Below are 23,892 nucleotides of genomic sequence, written 5' to 3' on the forward strand. Positions count from 1 at the left end.
GAGAGAAGCATGCAGGAAAGTGGGCCCCACCCTAACATTCCTGGACTGGGGGAAATATAGGTTCTATAGTGGAAATGTGAGGTTCCTGCTGTCTTATTTTTAAAGCACTCTCAGCGTTCTTTTCTTTTTTTTTTTTTAAATATTTCTCTCTCTCTCTTCTATTTACTTAGTGGATAGAAACAGCCAGAAATCCAGAGGCAAGGGATGATAGATAAGGAGAGAGACACCCTGCAATACTGCTTCACTGGGGCCAGGTGATAGCGCACCTGGTTGAGCACACATGTTACAGTCCTCAAGGATCTGGGTTCAAGCCCTCTGTCCCCACCTGCAGGGGGAAAAGCTTCACAAATAGTCAAGCAGGGCTGCAGGTGTCTCTCTCCCTCTATCTCCTGCCCTTCTCAATTTTTTCTCTGTCTCTATCTAATAAATAAATTTTAAAAAATACTGCTTCACCACTCACAAAGCTTTTCCCCTGCATGTGAGGATCAGGGGCTTGAACCCAGGTTATAACGTGCACTCAACCAAGTGCGCTGCCACCCAACCCCTTCAAGCTTTTTTTTATTAGTGATTTAATTATGGTTTATAAGATTACAATGGAATAATTTCACACCACACCCACCAGCAAAGTGCAATGCCTGGGGTACTGATTGGTGGTAGTACACTTGACTGTAAAGTTCTATACTCCTACTCCCACCTTCCAGTAATAACCATGATAGTTCTAACAGTCTTAGAGCTTAGTCACCTGTTGTTTGTCTTTGTTTTCTTTTTCCTTTTTTTATTGGGGTATTAATGAGTTGTACAGTTGTTGACACATAGGCAAAATTTATCATCTCACCATGATAGGTGTCTATAAAACACTCTCACCCTAAAGTCTAGGTCCTTTTCCACTATCATGCACAAGGATCTCAAAGTCCCTTCCCTCCAAAGAGTTCTTCACTTTGGTGCAGTCTACCAAACCCAGTCCAAGTTTTTCTTTGTCTTTCCCCTTTCTGTTCTGGTTTCTTAAGTTCTGTCCATGAATGAGATCATCACATATTTCTCCTCTTTCTGGCTTATATCACTTTAATATGATTCCTTCAACCTCTATCCAGGATGAGGTAAAGAAAGTGGCTTCATAATTCTTAATATTTCAGTGGTATTTCATTCTGTATATGTATCACAACTTCCTTAACCACTCACCTGTTTTGTTTTATTCTTTGTTTTCCCACCAGGGTTTTCACTGGCGCTCTGTGCCTAGAAAACAAAGCTACTGCTCCTGGTGGCCATTTTTCTTCCTATCTATCTATCTATCTATCTATCTATCTATCTATCTATCTATCTATTATAGAGAAAGAGAAATCAGTTGAGAGAAAGGTTAGGAAAGAGGAGAAGGAAAAAGAGATACCTGCATCCTGCTCCACTGTTCATGACACTCCCCTGTAGGTGGGAAACAGATGCTCACACCCAGATCCTTGTGTATGGTAACTTATGCACTTTACCCTTAGCACCACTACCTGATCTCAGTTTTTTATTTGCTTGTTTTTGTTTTTTTAGGTTCTCCTCTTTCAGTTTTCTATATTGCCCATATGAGCAAAAGTATACTGTAGTTATCTTTCACTTCTTTATTTACTTTGCTAAACACAGTACCTCAAGTTCCATCCATTTTGTCCCAAAGAACACAATGTCATATTTCTAAATTGTAGAGAAGTATTTCATTGAGCAGATGTTCCATTGTTCTTATTCAGTCATCTGTTGATGGACATTTAGGGCTGTTTCCACTATTTGACTGTTGTGAATAACTATGAACTATGAACATAGAAGGACGTGTAATATGTAAGTAAGAGTGGTATTGCTCCATCATAAGGTATTTCAATTTGCATTTATTTGAGGACTCTACATACTGTTTTCCATAGGGACTGTGCCAGTTTGCATTCCCACCAGAAGTGCAATAAAGTCCCTTTTCCTCCACATCCTCACCAACACTTGTCATTTCCTGTTTTATTGATGTAAGCTATTCTCACTGATGGGAGATAATACTTCTGTGGAGTTTTAATTTTAATTTCTCTAGTGCTAAGTGAATTGGAGTCTTCTTCTATGTGCCTGTGAATCATACATATCTCTTCTTTAGAAAATGATCTATTCAGGGGAGTCGGGCTGTAGCGCAGCGGGTTAAGCGCAGGTGGCGCAAAGCACAAGGACCGGCATAAGAATCCCGGTTCGAACCCGGCTCCCCACCTGCAAGGGAATCACTTCACATGCGGTGAAGCAGGTCTGCAGGTGTCTCTCTTTCTCTCCTCCTCTCTGTCTTCCCCTCCTCTTTCCATTTCTCTCTGTCCTATCCAACAACGACAACAATAATAACTACAACAATAAAACAACAAGGGCAACAAAAGGGAATAAATAAATAAAATAAATATTAAAAAAAAGAAAATGATCTATTCAGATCTTTGCCTTATCTTTTTATTTTAAGTTTTTATTTTTATTTTATTTTTGCCAGAGGAGTGCTCAACTCTGACTTATGGTGGTGCTGGAGATTGAACCTGGGAACTAAAACTTCCAGGCAAGACATCTGTTTGCATAAACATTATGCTGTCTCCATAGCCCATCCTTTTTATTGGATTATTTTGTTGTTGCTGTTGTCAAGCTACATGACTTTATTGTAGATGTTTGATACTAATACCTTACTAGTTGTGTAATATACACATATCTTCTCCCTACTGCTGTGTTGCCTATTTGCCCTTGTTGAGTTTTCTAGGTGTAGCTTTCATGTTGTTCAGTTTATTTAATCGTGTTTTAGTTTCACATGCCAAGACGTCCTTTTTAATGTCCTGAAGTGTTTCAGCAATGTTTTATTTCTATGTGTTTTATTATTTCACTTCTTTTTTTAAAAATATTTATTTTATTTATTTATTCCCTGTTGTTGCCCTTGTTGTTTTATTGTTGTAGTTATTATTGTTGTTGTCATTATTGGATAGGACAGAGAGAAATGGAGAGAGGAGGGGAAGACAGAGAGGAGGAGAGAAAGATAGACACCTGCAGACCTGCTTCACCACTTGTTTAGCGACTCCCCTGCAGGTGGGGAGCCGGGTTCCCCCTGCAGGTGGGGAGCCGGGTTCCCCCTGCAGGTGGGGAGCCGGGTTCCCCCTGCAGGTGGGGAGCCGGGTTCCCCCTGCAGGTGGGGAGCCGGGTTTGAACCGGGATCCTTATGCCGGCCCTTGTGCTTTGCGCCACCTGCACTTAACCCGCTGTGCTACAGCCCGACTCCCTATTATTTCACTTCTAATGTCTAAGTCTTTGATCTATTTTGAACTTATTTTTGTGTGTAGTGTTAAGTGGTGGTCTAATTTTTGCTTGTACATAGTGGTGTCCATGTTTCTCAGCACTATTTGTTGAACAGGCCTTATATTCCCCATTGAACTCTTTTGACATCTTTGGGTATATTAGGTATCAAAATATGTGTGGGCTTCTGACTAGGCTCTCTAGTAACCTCTCATACTACTCTCGAATATAGGATGCTAACTAGCTTCATTTACCTATGAAATAGAAAACCAGTAAACAAATTCATAAAATAGTATGGATGCCTGCTAGCTACTAGCTAGTTCTAAGAGAGAAAATATAAGAGAAAATTGCATTTCAGGATTCATTTTAATATCTTTAAAATTATTATTGTTCTTTTGATTTTCATCATTATTTTTCTACTAGTATATGAAGTTGTCAAAAATGATTTTTTTTAAACTAGAGCACTGTTCAACTGTAGCTTATAATGGTGCTGTATTTTGAAGTAGCAACCTTGGAGCCACAGACATGAAAGTCTTTTTGCATAACCACTAAACTATCTCTACAGCCACAGACACGTGAAGTTTCATGTATCTATGTTCTATTATTTTTATCAGTATAATCTTTAAATTATCTGTGGTATTTTAAATGTTTGGCCTTGAAATAGAGCTCATTGTAGGTTTCTCATACTTAATAAGTCATTCTAACAGAATACATTATGATTTAATTATAATCAAATAATTTTAGGATATTTAAAATGGCATTTTATAAAATTGCTATTGTATTGGAAATAATGAACTCTATATGAAAGTAATTAATAAAGATAAGTACATAGAATAACTTGTATCTTCAACTAGTTATTCTCCCTTTGAAAGTAGAAAAATAGTCTATAATGGTCCTGCTGAACAGAAAATTATTGTAGTTCACAGAAAACTACTTTTCTGCTCTGCTACACTTTTTTGACACAAGTTTGAAATTTAAATTTTTCTCTCTATTTTTGAGTGTTAGAGATAATTTTTTTTTACAAACCACTTTGAGACACAAGAACTGGAATTGTAAGATTAAATTCTGTTGAATTCAATTGGTGACAAGTTTATTAAATTCTAATTTAAAATCTAGTTTTCTGCTTTACATAGAATAAACTGAATTATCACTCTGAAGGCCATAACCAAGAAATTTGTTTAATGCAAAATGAAAATATACAGGTTACTAAATTTAAAAAGCTAGTACAAAAGCCACACATGCATTCATCCAAAGGAAGAGGTGAGTAAAACATGCAAAGGTGTCCAGTCCAGCGTGTAGTATCTGTATTGCCATTGTTTGCTGGATATATCTTCCAATATTTATCATTAGGGCATTTGCCATAGCAGAAACTACTGAAGAACTTGAGCCCAGAAGAGCTTATTGTGGAACAAAAAGATTTCAAAAATAGGTTGCTGTCATTCATTACTTTGACTAAAGTCAAATATAAGTCACAACCCCTATGGTTAAAGTATAATCTGATCTGCTGCCACATATGTTTCATATTTCTGATCTTATTAAAAAAAACTGTTTCATATTTCTGATAGCCTGCCAAACAAGAGCATTAGATAAAACCAATAAGTCCCTACCCCTTTTGGATAGAAACTGTAATAAATATAAATGTTCAGTTTTGAACTCATGCTTCCTTCTGTAAAAAGGATTGAATTATGATTACTGTGAGAAAAATGGTCTGCACATGTCTGTGATTTATGCATATATAAAATGTATAAAACAGTTACAATGATTAAGATAAACATTGAATTTCAGTTATTGGGAAAATAATTTTAATGTGAAATTGTGTGCATATTTATCCCTACATTGTACTTATAACTGCATTTTCTAACTAATCTGAATGCTCTTCCGTGTGTCTTCCAATATCTGTCAAGGAAGAAATTATGAAACATAGTTTTACTTACTATCTACCTTATTATCATAACTGTAATACAATTTGCATTGTAAACTAAATCCTTAAAATGGATCATCTTAGAGATTTTCTTTGGGGCCAGGTGGTGGCACACCTGGTTGAGTGCACATGTTACAATGCAGTGTCCTCACCTGCAGGGGGAAAGCTTCGCAAGTGTTGAAGCACTCTTAACAGATGCCTCTCTCTCTCTCTCTCTCTCTCTCCCTCTCTCTCTACCACCCCCTTTCTATTTCTGTCTGTCGCTCCAATAAATAAATATAAATAAAGAGTAAAAAATAAAAAGAACCAGTTAAAAAACAGATTTTCTTTTACGATATTGAACTTTAAGAACATTTATGTTGGGATTTTTTAACAAAATGGCAATAGATTAGCAATACATAAATTAAAAATAGAGTAACAAAAGCACAGGAAGAAGCAACTATACCCTTCTATATATATGTTTTTTAGATTAAATTAAAGTGATGCATTCTTGAGACTTGAGGGAATTCATCAATTAACAAGAAAGAATGAAGTTAAACATGAAGTCTTTTTAATGAATTAACAAATAATACTCCATTACAGTGTATAAATGCTATTTCCAAAGTGGACTGTTAACAGTTTTTATTTAGTGTAAAAAAAATTAAAGGAAAAAAGTCAATTCAAACATTCTATTTACTTATTTAAAAATAGCATTATAATATGACTAATTAAAATCACCCAGTAAGATGGAAAGCAGATCCAAATGTTTAAAGAACAGGAACCATAAAGTAGGAATAGAGCAGATGAAAGTAGGGACTTTACGGTAGAGAAAGGAAAAAAAAAAACAACTAAGAAGTCTATTTTAATTATGTTCTTAGGAGCCTATGTCTTAGTAATCTTTGATTGATCTTGGTATGCAGGTGGACAAGAAATATTGTCTGGGAAGATGGTATCATTGTTGAGAATAGAACTAGGTAGCAGGATTAGGGCAAAGAGTTGCTTGCAACCGTGAAAAATATGTAAATGCAATTAACTGTTTTCCACATCTATCTAACCTGGAGCCCATATCCATTCATATTTAGCACAGGAGCTTGTACAGCCTCTGAGTCTCTGTCAGTCTGAGCTCAAGTCCATGGTCACAGCTGGGACATTCTAGGCTGCACACATTTCAGAACCAGTCTTCGTCGAGTGGTAGAATAGGATGACCCAGCCTTCCTTTAGAGAACGGAACAGTCTCTACCGTTGCTAGTTCATAGAGAGGGCTTATGATGAGTTTCCCAGTGGATATGACCAGTGATGGTAGAGAGAGGGTCGAGTGGTAGCACAGCGGGCTAAGCGCACATGGCATGAAGCTCAAGGACCGGTGTAAGGATCCCGGTTCGAACCCCCAACTTCCCACCTGCAGGGGCGTCACTTCACAGGTGGTGAAACCAGTCTGCAGGTGTCTGTCTTTCTCCCCTCCTCTCTGTCTTCCCCTCCCCTCTTGATTTCTCTCTGTCCTATCCAACAACAGCAATGGCAACAATAGCTATAATGACAACAACAAGGGCAATAAAATGGGAAAAATGACCTCCAGGAGCAGTAGGTTTGTAGTGCAGGCACTAAGCCCCAGCAATAACCCTGGAGGCTAAATAAATAAATATTAAAATTTAAAAAAGAGAGAGTGATCTATTAAGAGGTCTAGACCCAAATTATCTATGGGGGAATCCCATGCAGACCTGCTTCACCGCCTGTGAAGCGACTCCCCTGCAGGTGGGGAGTCGGGGGCTCGAACTGGGATCCTTACTCCGGTCCTTGCGCTTTGCGCCACGCGCGCTTAACCCACCATACTACCTCCCAACTCCCATACCACAACTTTTTTTATTATTGTTTATTTATTCCCTTTTGATGCCCTTGCTGTTTTATTGTTGTAGTCATCATTGATGTCGTTGTTGTTGGATAGGACAGAGATAAATGGAGAGAGGAGGGGAAGACAGAGAGGAGAGAGAAAGGCACGTGCAGACCTGCTTCACCGCTTGTGAAGCGACTCCCCTGCAGGTGGGGAGCTGGGGGCTTGAACTGGCATCCTTACACCCATCCTTACCCTTTGTGCCACCTGCGTTTAACCCGCTGCGCTACAGCCTGAGTCCCATACCACAACTCTTTAACTACTGATCAAAGGAAAGAACTCTGGGGAAAGGGAGCAGAGAGAAGTCTGGGAGGGATTTGGGAATGTGTTGGTGTATGATGGTGGAAATGTATCTAATTTGGGGGTGAGAGTGTTTTGCATATACCTATCATAGGGAGATGGGAAATTATACCCATGTATCAACAACTGTTAACATTAACACACACCCCCCATAAAATGATAGAAGGAAAAATGTCTAGATGCTACTGGAGAAAAAAAGAGTCAATAGAGCCAAGAGGAGATAAACTACATTTGATAAGTATCAAGTAATATGAGTATATACTTGAAAAGTATATAAACTAAGATACAGGAATTTATTTCTCATAAATCATTTAATCAGAAATATCATAATAGTGTTTTTGAAATCTGATAAGCTATGTGGATCCCACACTGGTTACATTGTGATGAAGCTGGGTGTGGACTTCTATCTTTGTAAGCCAGTGAAGCCTGTGGACTTGCTATTTATTTTTCAATGAATCAAAGATAGATACACAATGACATTGAATCAAGTCTTTATTATCTTCTGAGAGACACAATTGCATTTTAAAATCTGCCTGCATTTCAGTGTTACACAGATTTTCTTAGTGACTATTTCTAGGAAAATGCTTTGAAATTCCATCACTGGGGAGCCAGAGATGACCCGATCTGCCCCTGCAGCTACAGACAGACTGTGACCCACATAGTCAACGACTGCCACCTCTCCAGATTCAAAGGAGGTCTCGAAACTTTACATCAGGCTCAACCTGACGCTGTTGACTGGCTACGGAAGAAGGGCAAACGCTAGAAGAAGAAGCTTTGAAATGCACTTTACTGCTGTGATCAGCAATAGGGGAAGGCTGTAAAATCTCCACTGTTCTAAATTCTGTTCCCTTTGATCCGTCATGCCTGGACTATAGTTGTTTTTTGGGTTTTTTTTGTTTTTTTTTTTTGCATTTATTTTCTTGTTAGGTTTTTGTGCTGTGGTGTATAATGCTAGTGGTTTTATTTGATCACCAGCAATGGGTTCTGATATTCTTTCTTTGATACTGAACATTTCAAACAGTTCCCTAACGAGTGTGCCTCTGTGCTAAGTGCTGTTAACTTTGATAGATTTCCTATTGTGAGAATAAGCTTCCAAAAATAATTGACTTATTTTCCTCAGTGGTTCTTCATTTTTATGGCATTTTGCCATTTTCTAAAATTGTAGATTGTAGTTTCTTATCCAGAACTCATCTAGAGTAATTTTTGCTTCCCGTTTTGAGTAATATTTGAATATTGGACACTTAAGGAAACATTCATGCATTTATTCTGCAAGCATATATTGGGAACTGCTATGTGGCATGTTCCTGGATCATGAAGTGCTGTAACTTCTAAGAGGTTCTTCCTGGCATTGACATTTAAGATGAAGTCAGACAAGTAATCTGTGAAAGCATTCAATCAGATACATGCTGAATTGTACTGTGGTTATACAATCAGAAAAGATTTTCCAAACGTAAAGATGCTTGTTAGACTTTGAAGGATGAACAGAATTTAGATAAACAAGGAAGGGAAGATCATCTGAGTTAGAAAAAAAAATTTTTTTTGAGCAATCTATACTGTATATAGAAAAGTTAGCAAGTCTGTGAAACAAATGTATTTAGGGGAAGAAAAGATGGCATGGAGAATGCTTCACTTAAGAGTACCTCCTACAGGATGTGAGGGCAATCTGGTTGCAACATCTGTCACCCCTTTGATCGCCAGGGTTGATTCAGCTGATTTGGCTGGCTAGGCAGGTGTTCCCTTCCTCCCTCACTGCTCTATGTGCATCCCTCCCGAAGCTGCGCCCTCAGTCAAAGAGGACGGCCTTCCCCGAATAGAGATGGACCAGTCTTTGGGCGAATGTATACAAGTAGCTGCGCTCCCCTGCTAAACAAGCTCTAAATAAGCTCTCAAGAGTACCTCCTACAATGATGGTTTTTATCCTTTTCAATACATTGACATCAACTATGGATTCAATAACCTTCTAAATCTCTGCTCTGTTCATAATACTTCTCTCAAGAAATCTTTCGTAGCTCAGCAGTACCTTTCAATGACATTCAGAGTCTGCAACTGGTCTTCCTGGGCTTAGGCTTACTGGTCATTCTCAGAAATGAAAAGACTCCCTGTTCTCTGAGTCTGTGGCTGTTGGATAGTATGCCAGCTCCCCCCGACTTAAACACCAGTATGTCTGTATGAGATTAATTTGATCCCATTCAAAGCTGTGGTCTATTTACATAAATCACTTTTACATTTACATAAAGCACCACACTCTCTCCAGGGCATTGGTGGTTTAGTGGTAGAATTCTCACCTGCTCCGCCCCCTCTCTTTGTCACACCCTGATCTTCCACCAGTCACTTTTCGCTCCACCCTCTCTATGTCACATCCTGTTTCCACCCTACTTGGAGAGTATAAAAACAGCTGCTCTTCTGATTAAAGACACTTGGAAATTGCTTTCCAGCTCCGAGAGTTCCAGAGTGTATCTCCTGCGAAGTTAGTGCGGCACGAGTTCCTGATCCCTCTCCCATGCAGCAGCCTAGATCAGCTCCAGTTGAGTTCTCTCCAACCCAGAGAGCACTAGCTCTGGAAGAAGCACCCTCAGGCTATCCTGGCATGTGGCACTTCCTCATCTTCATATCCTCACTCAGGTTATACCTTCTGGTTAAATTGATCTGCCTTCATTTCCTCTTTCTCCCATTATATCTTACCTGGTTACAATTCCATGTACCCTTAAAAACTAAACTATCTGGGGGGAAAAATGGTATCTATGTAATAGCAATCATTAAAATAATTTTCACTAAAATAGTCTTAAATAATCAGAAAATAGTTTTTTTGAGTTATGAATGATTTTGGAAAAAGATTCTTTTAATATACATATATATTAAAAGAATCTTTTTTTAATAGGTAAGACAGGGTATGATGAAGTATGCTTAGTTTAAGTACATTTCTAATAAATGAACATGCTTGAGAAGTATTTTAGGCAGCATGTACTTCATGATATGGACAGTGATTGTCTCAGGGTAGTTAAATAATGGTTGTTGGCTTTTTCTCCCTTTTTAACCTATTCTGGCAATTTTCAGCTTATTCCTAACAACAACCATATGATACATTTAAAGTAGAAGACAAAACGGTACATGTTCTTTTCAACTTTTTTTATTTTATATATTTTTTAACATTCTATTCCTCCTCTTGGGGGACTTCAGCTAACTTTTTTTAATTGATTAATTATTTTTTTTGGAGAGACAGAGCAAAAGTGAAAGAGACCACAGCACCAAAACTTCCTTCAGGGTGGCGGCTGGGCTCAAGCCGGGGTTGCACATGTGGCAAAGTAGCACACTGACTCTAATTATTCCTTTCTTAGGTTTTTCCATCATTAATTAGTCAGAAATATGTAGTCTCTCCTCTGCCATCATTTAATCTTGTTTTTATTTTGTCACATATTACCTCAGTGCTTCAGTTCCCACAGTAACCAACTGGTGCTTAGCCAGAAGTCAGTATCTCTTAATTGAATGAATGGATAGATGAATGAGTGAGTGAATCAATGAATGTATGCTTGTAGGGCTTCAAATTAGGATAGTTCTTTAAAGAACTTAATATGTTACTAGGGAGACAGTACATGTAGCCAAGGAAACATAAATGAATTTAAAAAATGTCCCAGAGTATAAATTTGGAGTTCATAGTACAGTTACTAACAGGAATTCTATAATGACTGTCAAAAGAATCTCATTTCTCAAATTCAGGATTATATGCAGGTGCCAAAAGAAAGAACTTTTACTTGGAAGCATATTTCAGTGACATTTGAAGGTCAGATTATGAATGCAGAGTCACAAACTAGTCTGTGAATAGTCTCAGCCCATCCTCCACAAGTCTCTAATATCGACTTTGTACAAAAATAGAATGTGACTGCAATAATCTATTGATACAGAGCAGATCATCTTTGTTGATAATAGGCCATTGGCTAGTTTTGTTTATCTGCCTATTGAAATTCTATTTTTCTAGTGATTGCTATTAAAGTGACAAAGAAAAGGACTGCATCTTTATTTTTGTCCATATTTGAATCATGTAACAGCATCTGCTGGGAGAAAGGAAAATGAGCCCAAGACATCTATCTGTCTCAAATCAAGTAAACATTTTGTGATAAATTGAAATGCCACTCATGCTTACTACTTTCAGATGTAATACACTAAAAGTAAGGCATCCCATATAGATTTCTCCCCCTGAAAATTAAAACCTAGCCTGTGGAGCTCTGCAGATATGTCTTGGGGATTTAGTCAGATTCCTGATTCAGTGATACTGACTGTTTTGTCTTCAGACTACATGGGAGGGCACAGTGATGAATCAAATGACAGGAATGAGAAGAGATTCATGAGGCATTGTTCCCACCAGGAGGCCCTGCTGCTGCTAAATGCAATTCCAGTTCTGTCAGTGTTTTCTCTCATCTCCTTTCGGTATTGGTATCTTAACAATTTTCCTTGAAAGAGAACTCTACATATCAATACAAATCTTCTTTGTAGATGTTTCATGAGAAGAAAAAATTTTGTTCTGCAGCTCCTAATCAGAAATTGCCATACAAAATACTGACATTTTGTGTCAATTTTCTGCCTTTCTATGTATAGTCAGACCTATTAGCTGTTAAATTTCTGTTCTCTGTACTAAGTAAATTAATTCACCAAAACCCTGGGTTTAGACTTCCCCTTCTCTATGCTGCGACATTCTTGTTTAACTAACTTGCCATTAATTTTATTTTGCTTAATTTTGAGTAAGAAGAAATCTAATTTGATAACTTCTGTGCACTAGCTATGTTTTTCTCTTCTCTAAGTCTCCTTCTCTAAGGAGATTGTCAGCTATCTGAGTCATAGATGAGAAGAGACGAACTTGGACACAAACCAGTTGTGTAACTTCGTACTAACACACTGAGGATTTTTCTATTTAGAGTCTGTGCTTACACTAAAAATAGATCCCTAATACCAGAACTTTCCCTGGAATTTGAAAGATTGATGGTTGTGGCACATAGCATTTAAGAATAATCTAAACTTTGGTATATCATTTTATTTTTTGCTACTCTGAGCGTAATGGCCTTTATTTAAAAAAAAAAATTCTCCCTCAGGATTAACTAAAGGTTTGGAGGGGATTTGTCATAATAAACACCAAATACAAAAAAGATGTTCTTTTTGTTATGCCATATTTGTAATGCATCATTTATGCAATGCCAGAAGAATGTAAGCTTCGTGAAGAGATGAATTCTTGTCTGTCTTTGCCACTTCTTTGCCTCAAACAATATTAGCAGATAGTAAGTGCTAAATGCATATTTTTGAAGGAACCAAGTCAATTTATTGTATCATTTGACCTTCTGCTCCTCAATTTTAAATAATTTTAATAGAAATAATTATAACCTTTCTATCAAGATTACCTGTTCTCTGATGCAAAATGTGCCTCACTGTGGTTAACTTTGTTGGTGATTCAAGGTCACTGTTATGCATATCATTTACAAAGACATGATGTCAAATTTCCCTCAAAGTATTTAGAGATATTTGCCTCTATGTTAATTAGCTTCTATAGGTCAGATATTCTAAATTTCTTTTTTTTAATTTATTTTTTATTTAAGAAAGGATGAATTAACAAAACCATAGAGTAGAAGGGGTACAACTCCACACAATTCCCACCACCTAATCTCCATATCCCATCCCCTCCCCTGATAGCTTTCCCATTTTCTGTCCCTCTGGGAGCATGGACCCAGGGTCGTTGTGGGTTGTAGAAGGTGGAAGGTCTGGCTTGTGTAACTGCTTCCCCACTGAACATGGACGTTGACTGGTCAGCCCATACTCCCATTCTGCCTCTCCAGTAGGGTGGGTCTCTGGGGAAGCGGAGCTCCAGCACACATTGGTGGGGTCTCAGTCCAGGGAAGCCTGGCCGGCATCCCGATGGCATCTGGAACCTGGTGGCTGAAAATCTAAATTTCTTTTGCTTCTCATGAAGTTTGCAGTAGAAATTCAAAAGTTTGTGGCTGGAGATAACCTTCTGGAAATGTTATTTGCTGGAGACAAAGATATTAAGCAACAGTGTCTTGAAAACGTATCAGTCAAGGGAGATTGCATAGTGGCTATGTAAAAGATTTCCATGCCTCAGACACCAAAGGTCCTGTGTTGAATCTCACGCACCACCATACCATAAAGCCAGAGCTGAGAAGTGCTCTGGGACGGAAGGGAGGGTGGCATATCAGTCAAATAACCTGGCAGTTTTTAGTGCCAAAAATCATGAAAGTGGAAAGATTCAAATTTGTAGCCCATAAAACATAGGTGAAGAAGCAGACTCAAAACTGAAGTTCAGAAATGAAACCAGGAGAAATTTCAACAGTGAAAAGTTGCTTGCAGCATTTTGTTATTGCTGTTATCAAAAGCAGTAATTGGCCTTTCATAAATAGTTTTAACAGTTATAACTTTTCTTCCCTCACTTCCCTCCAACTATATTCTTCCCATCCTTGCTGATGAGCTACTATTCTCACTGTTAATAAATGGGCTGTTCCAATATTCTGTAAAGCAAACATAGTGACATAAACCAACAGTTTATTTCTTTTTGTGCTGTCAGTTTAAGTCTACTTTTTCCCCTCAATTTTCTGAAAAATATTCTCACCCCCAACTAGGTCCTCCTCCGCCATCATGCACAAAGACCTGAAACCCTCCTACCCTAGAGTTCTTTGCTTTGGTGCAATACATAAAACCCAGTCTAAGTTCTACTTTGTGTTCCTGCTTTCTATTCTTATTTCTCAGCTTGTGTCTATGAGTGAGATCATCCCATACTCATCCTTCTCTTTCTGTCTTATCTAACTTAATGTGATTCCTTCAAGCTTCATCCAAAATGAAGTGAATTCATCATTCTTAATAACTTAGTAGTGTTCCACTGTGTATATATACCACAACTTTCTCAGCCACTCATCTGTTGTTGAACACCTAGGTTGCTTCCAAGCTTGTCAGCCAGATTTCTTTACCTAGTGTCTAGGTTTTTCTAGCAGATAAAAGTGGAAGCTGCATGGCCTTTGGGGCCTGTCCTCCAGAATTCTGTAATATTAATTCTGACACTTTCTGTTTATGGTTAGTCGGAAGAGTAAAGAAGTACAAAATATACCCATATTATTCATGCCACAGCTTTCTCAGAGTCTACTCTTAACCTTCAAACCTATCATTCTTAATATTGTAATTTTTGTCTATGTTAAATTGAACTCCTCGAAAGAAAGAACAGGATTATCTTTATCTGTAATTAATACTACCTGAGGACCAGATTAATGACTATGTGTGCCCAAATAATGTCTTAATAAGTAAAATCTATTTGCAAATGTAACTTCTTATTCTTTTGCTTTCAAAATGGTTTAAATTATCTAAAAGGTGCAACTTTTGGGGCCAGGTAGTGGCACCCCCAGTTAAGCACACATAGAACTATGCACAAGGACTGGAGTCCCAGCCCCCACTGCCCACCTACAGTGGGAATGTTTCACAAGAAGTGAATCAGATCTGTAGGTGTCTGTCTTTCTTTCTCCTTCTCTAACTCCCTTTCCCCTCTCATTTTCTCTCTGTCCTATATTGAATAAAAATGTTGAAAAATAAAAAATAAAAGTAAATAGCTCCAGGATCAGTGGATTCATAGTGCCAGCACCACACCTCAGTGACTGGAGACAAATAAATAAATAAATAAAAATAAAAGGTTCAACTTTTATCTAATATCACCTTATATTCAGATGGTGTTATTAAAAATGACAATTTGAAAAATCGGGTGTCCTAGTTAAGTTCCAACACAAGTAATTATTCCACAGGTAATTTCACCATTTTTGTCATATGGATATTGCTTTCCCTCCATTGCTGTGTTTTTTTTGCTGAATAAGCAGTCATCACCTTTTACCTCTGGTGGTTTAAAGATCACTGCAAATTTTACAAAATTATTTGACCACAATAAGTATACACATATAAATGACCATTTTGTCCACCTTGAGTTTATCAAATATTTATGTCTTATGTAAGTGATCTACAAATTGGCAAAAGTAAATTTCATTAACTGACCAGAAGGATATATGTATATGCAAAGTTACTATTTGCTATAACAAGTAATCTTCATGAATGTAAAGTGCTGACTTTGTGTAACTAACTCGCAAGATTCACAAAATGAATAATAACTTATTATAGAGGTAACTTTGCTGAATATTTCTTAAAACTTATTTTCATAGAAATATAAAGTGAGAAAAATAGCTACATATATGAAATCCAGTCTTAATACAACAAAAGTAAAGTCTTATCAAACATAACACAGAATTAAAATTGAATAAAGATTAAGCATGCTCTCCTGACTGTGGAAGGAAATAGAGAGAGACAGAAAAGAAATTGAACTTCAGATATTTGTTTCAAGATAAAAATGAATTTTATAAAAAAAGATCTGTATTCATAATTTAGACTCTCCTATTTGAATTTCATACACTGAAAGCAATCAGTGTAGGACTGAGGGAAAATTTATTATAAAGTCACCTGGGATATCACTTCATAAACATTGAAAACAACATTAGAAATTGAAATGGGAATAATGAAAATTTCATAAATAGGAGGTGAGGAAAGGACTGTTGAGATACATGAAAGAAGTCATTACTTCTCTCAAGTTTCTCTAAATAGTGAAAAGTGTTTTCCATTAACAGGATGCTGTTACCACAGTATATATATTTAGATATTTCTCTTTTATACATAGGGGCTCAAAATGTTCTGAGGACGTTTTCTGTGTTAGTATGCAAGGCAAGAATATTTCCCAGCTATTTTCCATGCTCAAGATATGGCCCAAGTAAATATCTGGAGAAAACAAACTGAGGGGCTGGGTGGTGGCACACTATGTTGAGCACACATGTTACAATGCACAGGGACCTGGGTTCAAGCCCCCAACCCCCACCTGCAGGGAGGGGAAACTTCTCGAGCAGTAATGCAATACCACAACTATCTCTCTGTCTCTCTCCCTGACTATCTTCCCCTTCACTCTCGAGTTCTTTTTGTCTCTATCCAATGAACAACATCTTAAAAAAAAAATGGAGATGAGAGTGAAGAGAGAGATAGTAACACTAAAACTTTGATGGTAAGTGTGGTGAGTTTTGTGTGTGTTAGTGTGTGTGTAAGAGAGAGAGAGAAAGAAAGAGAGAGAGAGAAACTATACTCCAAAGATCTTATAATATTGTAAGTAAGTGTTAAATAATTAAAAATAGCAGAAGGAATCAATAACCAGAAATGAAGTCAAAATGCAAGTGACCATGTAGCTAGCTCTGTTTGGTTGAGAAAATTAGGAAGCAGGTTACTTGGGGGTCATAGTTCACTATTGAACCTCTCAGCAGTGTACAGTCAGCACAGACAGCATAATTGTACAAAGAATTAGCCACCTGCAGACCATTCAGTATCCAAGTCTAGGTACATTCCTCCATAGTTAAAATGTATTTGTTCCTTAGTAGCTGAACATTTTGCAGACTGTAAAAATTCAAATGATCCTGAAGCTTATTATGACACTATGTGCATCATAGATTACAGAGTTGCTTTGCTCTTTTATGTGCCTTTTATATCTTAACTTGTTTTTTTATGTCTTAATTTAGTTTCCAGTGTATGTGTGTTATATTATGAGAGGACAGGTGATAATAAATGATTTGGGAAGGACTATCATGTGCTTTATATAGAATAGAAAAGAACAATTGAAGAGGACAGGCGGTGGCACACCTGGTTAAGTGCACACATTACAGTGTGCAAGGATCCAGGTTCAAGATCCTGGTCCCCACTTGCAAGGGAAAAGTTTCACAAGGGGTGAATCAGGGCTGCAGGTGTCTCTCTTTGTCTCTTTCCCTCTCTATATCTCCCTCCCCTCTCAATTTCTGTCTCTATCTAGTAAGTAGGTAAAATATTAAAAAAATAAAAAATAATAATTGAAAATAGTATGGGGTTTCTTAAAATTTACTTTCAATGTAGAATCTGAACCATGAAAATAAAATACACTATTTACATGCAAATCTTTTACATTGTCTTGCACCATTAATACACGATTTTATTTGTTTTTCAGACTCAAATCATTTTATTAGAGGAATGATGGTTTATAGAACAGTTGTTGACACATGAGTACTTCTAAAATTTACATTCTATAAATCTTATAGAGACCTTGTCAATAGTAGTAAACCACAGGCGGCTATTGATCTTTAATGAGCGTGCTTAAGACAGAGTTCAATGTTATTGTTGAATTACTCCTTGAAATTTAGTATACTTCTGCAACTTAAAGTTATTTACAAGTTTCTTTCTATCAGAGCTTTTGAATTCATCTTCTCCTTTGCCTGAGATATCTTTAATCAAGACTTTTATTGAGACTTAACATTAGATCGATATTTAGTTAAATGTACCCAGAGATAGTCTCTACAGATTTCTTACCTTCTTTTACAGTGTAGTTCTCTGGTGATAGAAAGCAGAAAATAGCAACTGAGAGGTGACTATATGACAAGACAGATAGAGCATACATTATCCATTTCATAAACCTATGAACCATTCAGATAATTTGCAGTAGCTAAATGCAAAGAAAGTTCCCCTTGAGTTTTTCAAATAAATTTAGCATCAAGGATTAAGAAAAATTAAAAGCAAGAGCTATCACTGTGGTTTTGATTTTTTGTTAGTTTTTAGTGTGTGTGTGTGTGTGTGTGTGTGTGTGTGTGTGTTTATCATTATGTAGTTCTGAATTTTTTTTTCTTTTTAATGTGTGATGTATATATGGGGAGAGAGAGGATATCTCTGTGCATGTGCACTGGGTTTGGGGCCTTGCACTTATAAACTTCCACAAAAAATAGGCAATTTTCATACTCTTTTTACTTCAGATAAGGAATAGAAACAGAAAGAGTGGGGTTGGAGTGGAGAGAGATAAAAACCACTGCATAGCTCTGTCATCTGTGAAATTTTCCCCAGTGTTGTAATGCTACCGTGTAGTATCAGTGCTCAGATCCAGAATTTTGGTCACAGTAAGAGGCACACCATACTGGGCAAGCTTTCTTCCAGCCTCCTGAATTTTTTCAATATCCAAATCTATTATGAATGTCCTTTTTTTACCTACATTTTTAATTTGTAAGTTAAATAAATAAATATGTAGAGTTTATATTTATATGTGTCTAGCTATAATTCTCTTTTAGAAAAGTTTCCCAAGAAAAGTAAATGAAAGGTCCAAAAGAAGTGAAAACATTGACATGTGCTGAACATGTCCAGTCTAAGAGAAGACAGTAGCAGTGTTAGGTAAAACTTTCTTAACTTCATGTTCTATCTATTGGGAAGCAGCATCATTGGAGAAAGATGACCAAAAGCTTCCATTTCTCCACAAAATACAGACTAGTGCAATACTGCTCTAATATAAAACTTTCAGTGGTCCAAACTTGCCTGCTTCTAATAGTGATTGTTCTCTGTTATTGGAAGGGAGATAACCTGGTTTAAAATATATACACTAGAACAAGCCCAAGACAAGGCTTTAGTTATATATGCATTGTCATTCCCACCCAATGTCCCACCCTACTCTAAAATATTCACCCAGTGCCCAGGGTAGCTTTTCCCATCAGTGCCCACTTTGTACACTACCCAGACCTGCACTCCTTATCTAGTTTGCTGTACTGTACAATTTTTCTTTACCCATTTTTTGTTTTCTTCTTGACAGAACACAGACTTAACACATTTTATATTCACAAGAACCTGGGTCCAAGCCCTCACTCCCCAGCTGCAGGGGGAAAGCTTCATAAGCAGTGAGCATTATTGCAGGTGTCTCTCTCTTTCCCTCTCTGTCTCTCCTTTCCCTCTCAACTTCTGTCTCTATCCAAAAATTAATAAATAAAAATTAAAATTTTGAAAAGTCTCTGACAGTATCTATTTCAGTTATATGTTCAAATAATCTACACCAAATCAGTGCTAATAGGTGCCACCTTCCACACAGATACTGAGAATTTAAATTGTACTGGGAGGCGGTACACTTAGCAGAGAGATTTCAGGAACAGTGACTCCGTCGCTGTCACCATATATGTCCATAGGACTCTAGACCATCCCTGAGAAAGAAAACATAAATCATACCTTTACTTCACTCCACACTTGGTCTGCTACTGCATCACTGGAACATCATTTTTGTTCCAATTGTTTAGAAGTCTGCAACACCAAACAATTTTTTCAAATAATGAGAAAAGGCAGTTTGATAATGGGCCTGATTTTCACAGTTTTTCTATTGGGGCTTCTTTTTGGATCTGTTCTTTTAGAAATAAGTGCAATTAATGATGGGTACAGAACCTGCCAAAGGAGAAGACATGAAATGTGAGGGAGAAGGTTGAAAAAGGAAGAAAGCCGATGAAGAATAAGGCATCAAATGGAAAAGTGAGGAGGAAACCAGGGTTTGCTTGAAAATGAGAAATGTAAGAATTCATATTTACATGTATTTTTATTCAAATAGATGGAGGATTTTTTTTTCTCTTTAGAGGAGGCCAAAAAAATCAATTCTACTCCAACATATGGTTTTTGAGATGAAAATTCAAGCTTCTGTGATAAATAAGCAGATTTACACTTATTGTATGGTTAACAGTTACTGACTGCTCACTGTTATCCAGTAAGCAGCTTAGTGCTTACTTCTCATAATGATCTTTTTTTTAATTTTATTTATTTATTATTGGATAGAGAAAGAGAGAAATTGAGAGGGGAGGGAGACAGAGAGGGAGAGAGACAGAGAGACACCTGCAGCTCTACTTCACCACTTGTGAAGGTTTCCCCCTGCAGGTGGGGACCAGGGGCTTGAACCCAAGGCCTTGCACATTGTAGTGTGTGCATTTCACCAGGTGCGCCACCACCTGGCCCCTTTCACAATGACCTTATGAGTTAGATATATTATTATCATCACCATTTTACAGATGAGAAAACCAGGAATATGTATAAGTGCCTGAGGGCTGGTAAATGGTGGAATTCTTGAAAGTTGTTGCTTTAAACCACTGTTCTGTAATGTCTGCACAGTAGTGAGGTACAACCCTGCTCTTTTTATTAGAACCTGGAATATGGCAAATAAAGTCAGTTTAGTGTATTTCCTACCCTATGAGTTACTGATTTTATGCTGTTACTTAGAGAAAATCTGATGGCTTTACAGAGGTTTTTCTCCTCCTAAGCACTGATAGTCATCTATGACTCAGTAGTATCCAATTCGAATAGGAATAGTTTTTGTACCAAAGATGTATTTCTTGAGTCTTTTCCTGTGTGAGGGATAAATCTTGACTGTGTGGATCCAGACCTACATGTAGTAAATGACGTGTGGGATAAAGCAGCAGGGCATAAGAAAGCACTGGCTCAGTTTCCTCATTATTCCTGCTTTATCATGGTGTTTGCTCTAAGAGGCAACGTTGCCATAGAGAGCAAAGGAAATGTACTCATCTCTATTGCCTGCTGGCATTGGATTTCCTGTAACTGCTCTCTGTTCTCATTTTATCCTTAATTAGCCTGTCTGGTATTATGTATGACTTGTAAGACACCTCTGGTACACACTCGGAAGAAGTTTGACTTTGAATCTTCAAATAAGATTACTCGGCAGACATAAAGTGGGACATTTCCATCTCCTTTGGCAGTCAGCAGCATTAGCTGTTCTGCTCCTCTGCATGTGGTGAGATACAGTTATCTCTGATACCTCCTGTCAAGGACAAGGCCAGCCTGTTAAGAGATTTCTCTTTCCTGAATTCCTATAGGCTGTTTAGTCTACTGCACCAGTGCACAGTGGCTTGTTTTCTCACAGTTCCTTGAGTGAGGAGGCAGGGAGCAACTAGTATGTCTTTTAGAGCATCTGACTTTCACTGGGCAATAGTGAGCTTAATAAAGAAAGAAGCAGAGAAGAAAGTTGGGGGAACATGTATGTTTGCCTTATCTTTCAAATTATATTACCACCTTCACAACTCACAGATAATATCTGTTTTTCTTGTATTCTTTAATACTTGCTAAACTAGCAGGCAGACACTGAGTATGCAGTACAAGCTTACTACCTAAAGGACTGAATTTTTATTTTAGTTCATATTTATGCCCAAAAGATGTAATTTTCATTCACATTAACTTAGTGCAACCAAAAGCAGAATTTTTTATAAATGTGATTGGAATGTTAAGTTACATTATGTTGAAGAGATCTCTAAATTTGTTTTAGATTATTTCCTCATAGAACTATAATCCTCATTTCAGAGGCAAATCTCTGATTCAGTGAGGATGGTTATATCAGGGGGTAAATATTTTCTGTAAAAGCAGTTATATTATTGTAAGGGAAATCCTAACACTGGTGCCATTTATACCACTGTCAAATATTTGTTACCATGTATTTGTGAATTTGTTTCTGTTCTGTTGAACTAAAGTAATTTTTCTATCCACTGTTACCGAATTGTATTTATAGTGACTTCATTGATAGTAAGATTTAAAAATCAGATATGCTTTTTAACTATTTATTATTAGGACATTTGCATTTCCCTATCCATTTCAGATTGTCTAATTTTATCAAGACACCTACTAAACTAATGATTGAGGGTGGGGGGATGAAAATGTTTTGCAGACATCTGTCTCGGGAGATAACAAATTGTTCATCTATATAAAGCATCATTCCCCCTAAGTAAAAAAAAAAAAAAAAGTATTAAAATTTAAAAAAAAGGAAATGGCTTCTTAATATTGAAATGCCTTCACTTTACGAGCATGGGACATCTTTCTATTTTTTTATATTTATTTTGTTTATTTATTCCCTTTTGTTGCCCTTGTTGTTTTATTGTTGTAGTTATTATTGTTGTTGTCGTTGTTGGATAGGACGGAGAGAAATGGAGAGAGGGAGGGGAAGACAGAGAGGAGGAGAGAAAGATAGACACCTGCAGACCTGCTTCACTACCTGTGAAGCGACTCCCCTGCAGGTGGGGAGCCGGGGTTCGAACCGGGATCCTTATGCCGGTCCTTGTGCTTTGCGCCACCTGCGCTTAGCCTGCTGCACTACAGCCCGACTCCCATCTTTCTATTTATTTAAGTTATTTGTAATTTTTTATTTATAAAAAGGAAACATTGACAAAACCATAGGATAAGAGGGGTACAGCTTTGCGCAATTCCCACCATCAAAACTCTGTATCCCATCCCCTCCCCTGATAGTTTTCCTATTCTTTAACCCTTTATTTAAGTTTTCTGAGGTTCACGCAGTGGCACACCCAGTTAAGTGTACATAGTACTAAGTGCAGGTTTGAGCTGCCGGTACCCACCTGCAGGAGGAAGCTTCATGAGCTGTGAAACAGTTCTGCAGGTATCTTTCTTTCTCTCTCTCTCCCTATCTTCCTCTCCCTTCTCAAGTTCTCTCTGTCCTGTCCAATAAAATGAAAAATATGGCCCCTGGGAGCAGTGGATTCATAGTGCTGGCACCGATCCCCAGCAATAACCCTAGAGGCAAAATAATAATATAATAATAATAATATATTTTGATTTTCTCGATCAAATTTAATAATTTTAATCATTGACCTACTTGTCTTTTGTTAGTTCTTTTTTCAGATAGTTGTTGTATTGGTATTACTATATATTACATTTGTTTTCTACTTGTTTGGAGCTAACATAAAAGATTTAGCAAAGGTGCAAGGAAAGAGATTAGCATGAAAGAATCTAGCCTCTTTTTCTCAGTCTTTGAGAATCTCTGAACTACACAGGCAAAAATTATTCAATAGCTATTCACCACATATATTTGCTTAAATTAACCATATGTAAATACAAATAAGAGCTATTTTTTTAATCACACTGATTACATTGCAAGTGTTCATTGCCCACATATGGCCAGTGGATCATCATACTGTATCATCACAGAAGGTTCTGTTGAACCAGGACTTCCCTAGGGAAGCCAGTTACAGGAGAAATAGTGCCAGTTTTTCTAGCCCCTCCTCTGTGATTTTTCTCTCAGCCCTAGATCAGTGTTCTTCTATTTAAATGGAAATATATTGGTGCCTACAAAATTAGCATGTGGCCTTGCTACATATGCAAATTCTCCTGTGGATGATTTTTTACCTGTGACAGAAAAGATAGAAAGGACTGGTAAATCACAAGCATTCTTCAACTCATTATAAATACACTGCGAATATAAAAATGCAAAGTGTGGAAGTCATAAATGTGAAAGCGGCTTTCAATTTGTTTTAATAGGTGTTTTCTGTGTCTTATTGTAACCTAGGGATCTTGCTGCAAGAAACTGCCTAGTAGGTGAAAATAATGTTCTGAAAATCAGTGACTTTGGAATGTCTCGTCAGGAAGATGGAGGAGTGTATTCATCTTCAGGTTTAAAGCAGATTCCCATTAAATGGACAGCACCAGAAGCTCTTAATTATGGTAAAAATAGACTTGTTTCCCTTTTGATGGTAAAAACAGATTCCATCAGCACAAAATATTCACAAGCAATGTTACAGGAATGGAGAAAGATTTGAGAATCAACAGAAGTGATGTAGAAATACTCATGCTAAATACTTAACTATGGGTACAGACTTAATTCATTAATCTTGTTGATAATGTTCCTACCTATATGGTGGCTAGATTCAAACGACCAATATATGTA

At 37.3% G+C, this 23,892-nt stretch overlaps 1 protein-coding gene across 5 annotated transcripts in view; it reads left to right on the plus strand.

The window, feature by feature from the left end:
* Positions 1 to 23,892, plus strand: part of FER (FER tyrosine kinase) — a 351,355-nt gene that overhangs the window by 316,341 nt on the left and 11,122 nt on the right. For all 5 annotated transcript variants that reach the window (XM_060201250.1, XM_060201251.1, XM_060201249.1 and 2 more), the window contains one exon: positions 23,515 to 23,669. In XM_060201250.1, coding sequence (XP_060057233.1) covers positions 23,515 to 23,669 — 155 coding nt within the window. The remainder of the gene's footprint in view (positions 1 to 23,514; positions 23,670 to 23,892) is intronic.

Source organism: Erinaceus europaeus, chromosome 11 (genome assembly GCF_950295315.1).
Source record: "Erinaceus europaeus chromosome 11, mEriEur2.1, whole genome shotgun sequence".
Taxonomy (NCBI): domain Eukaryota; kingdom Metazoa; phylum Chordata; class Mammalia; order Eulipotyphla; family Erinaceidae; genus Erinaceus; species Erinaceus europaeus.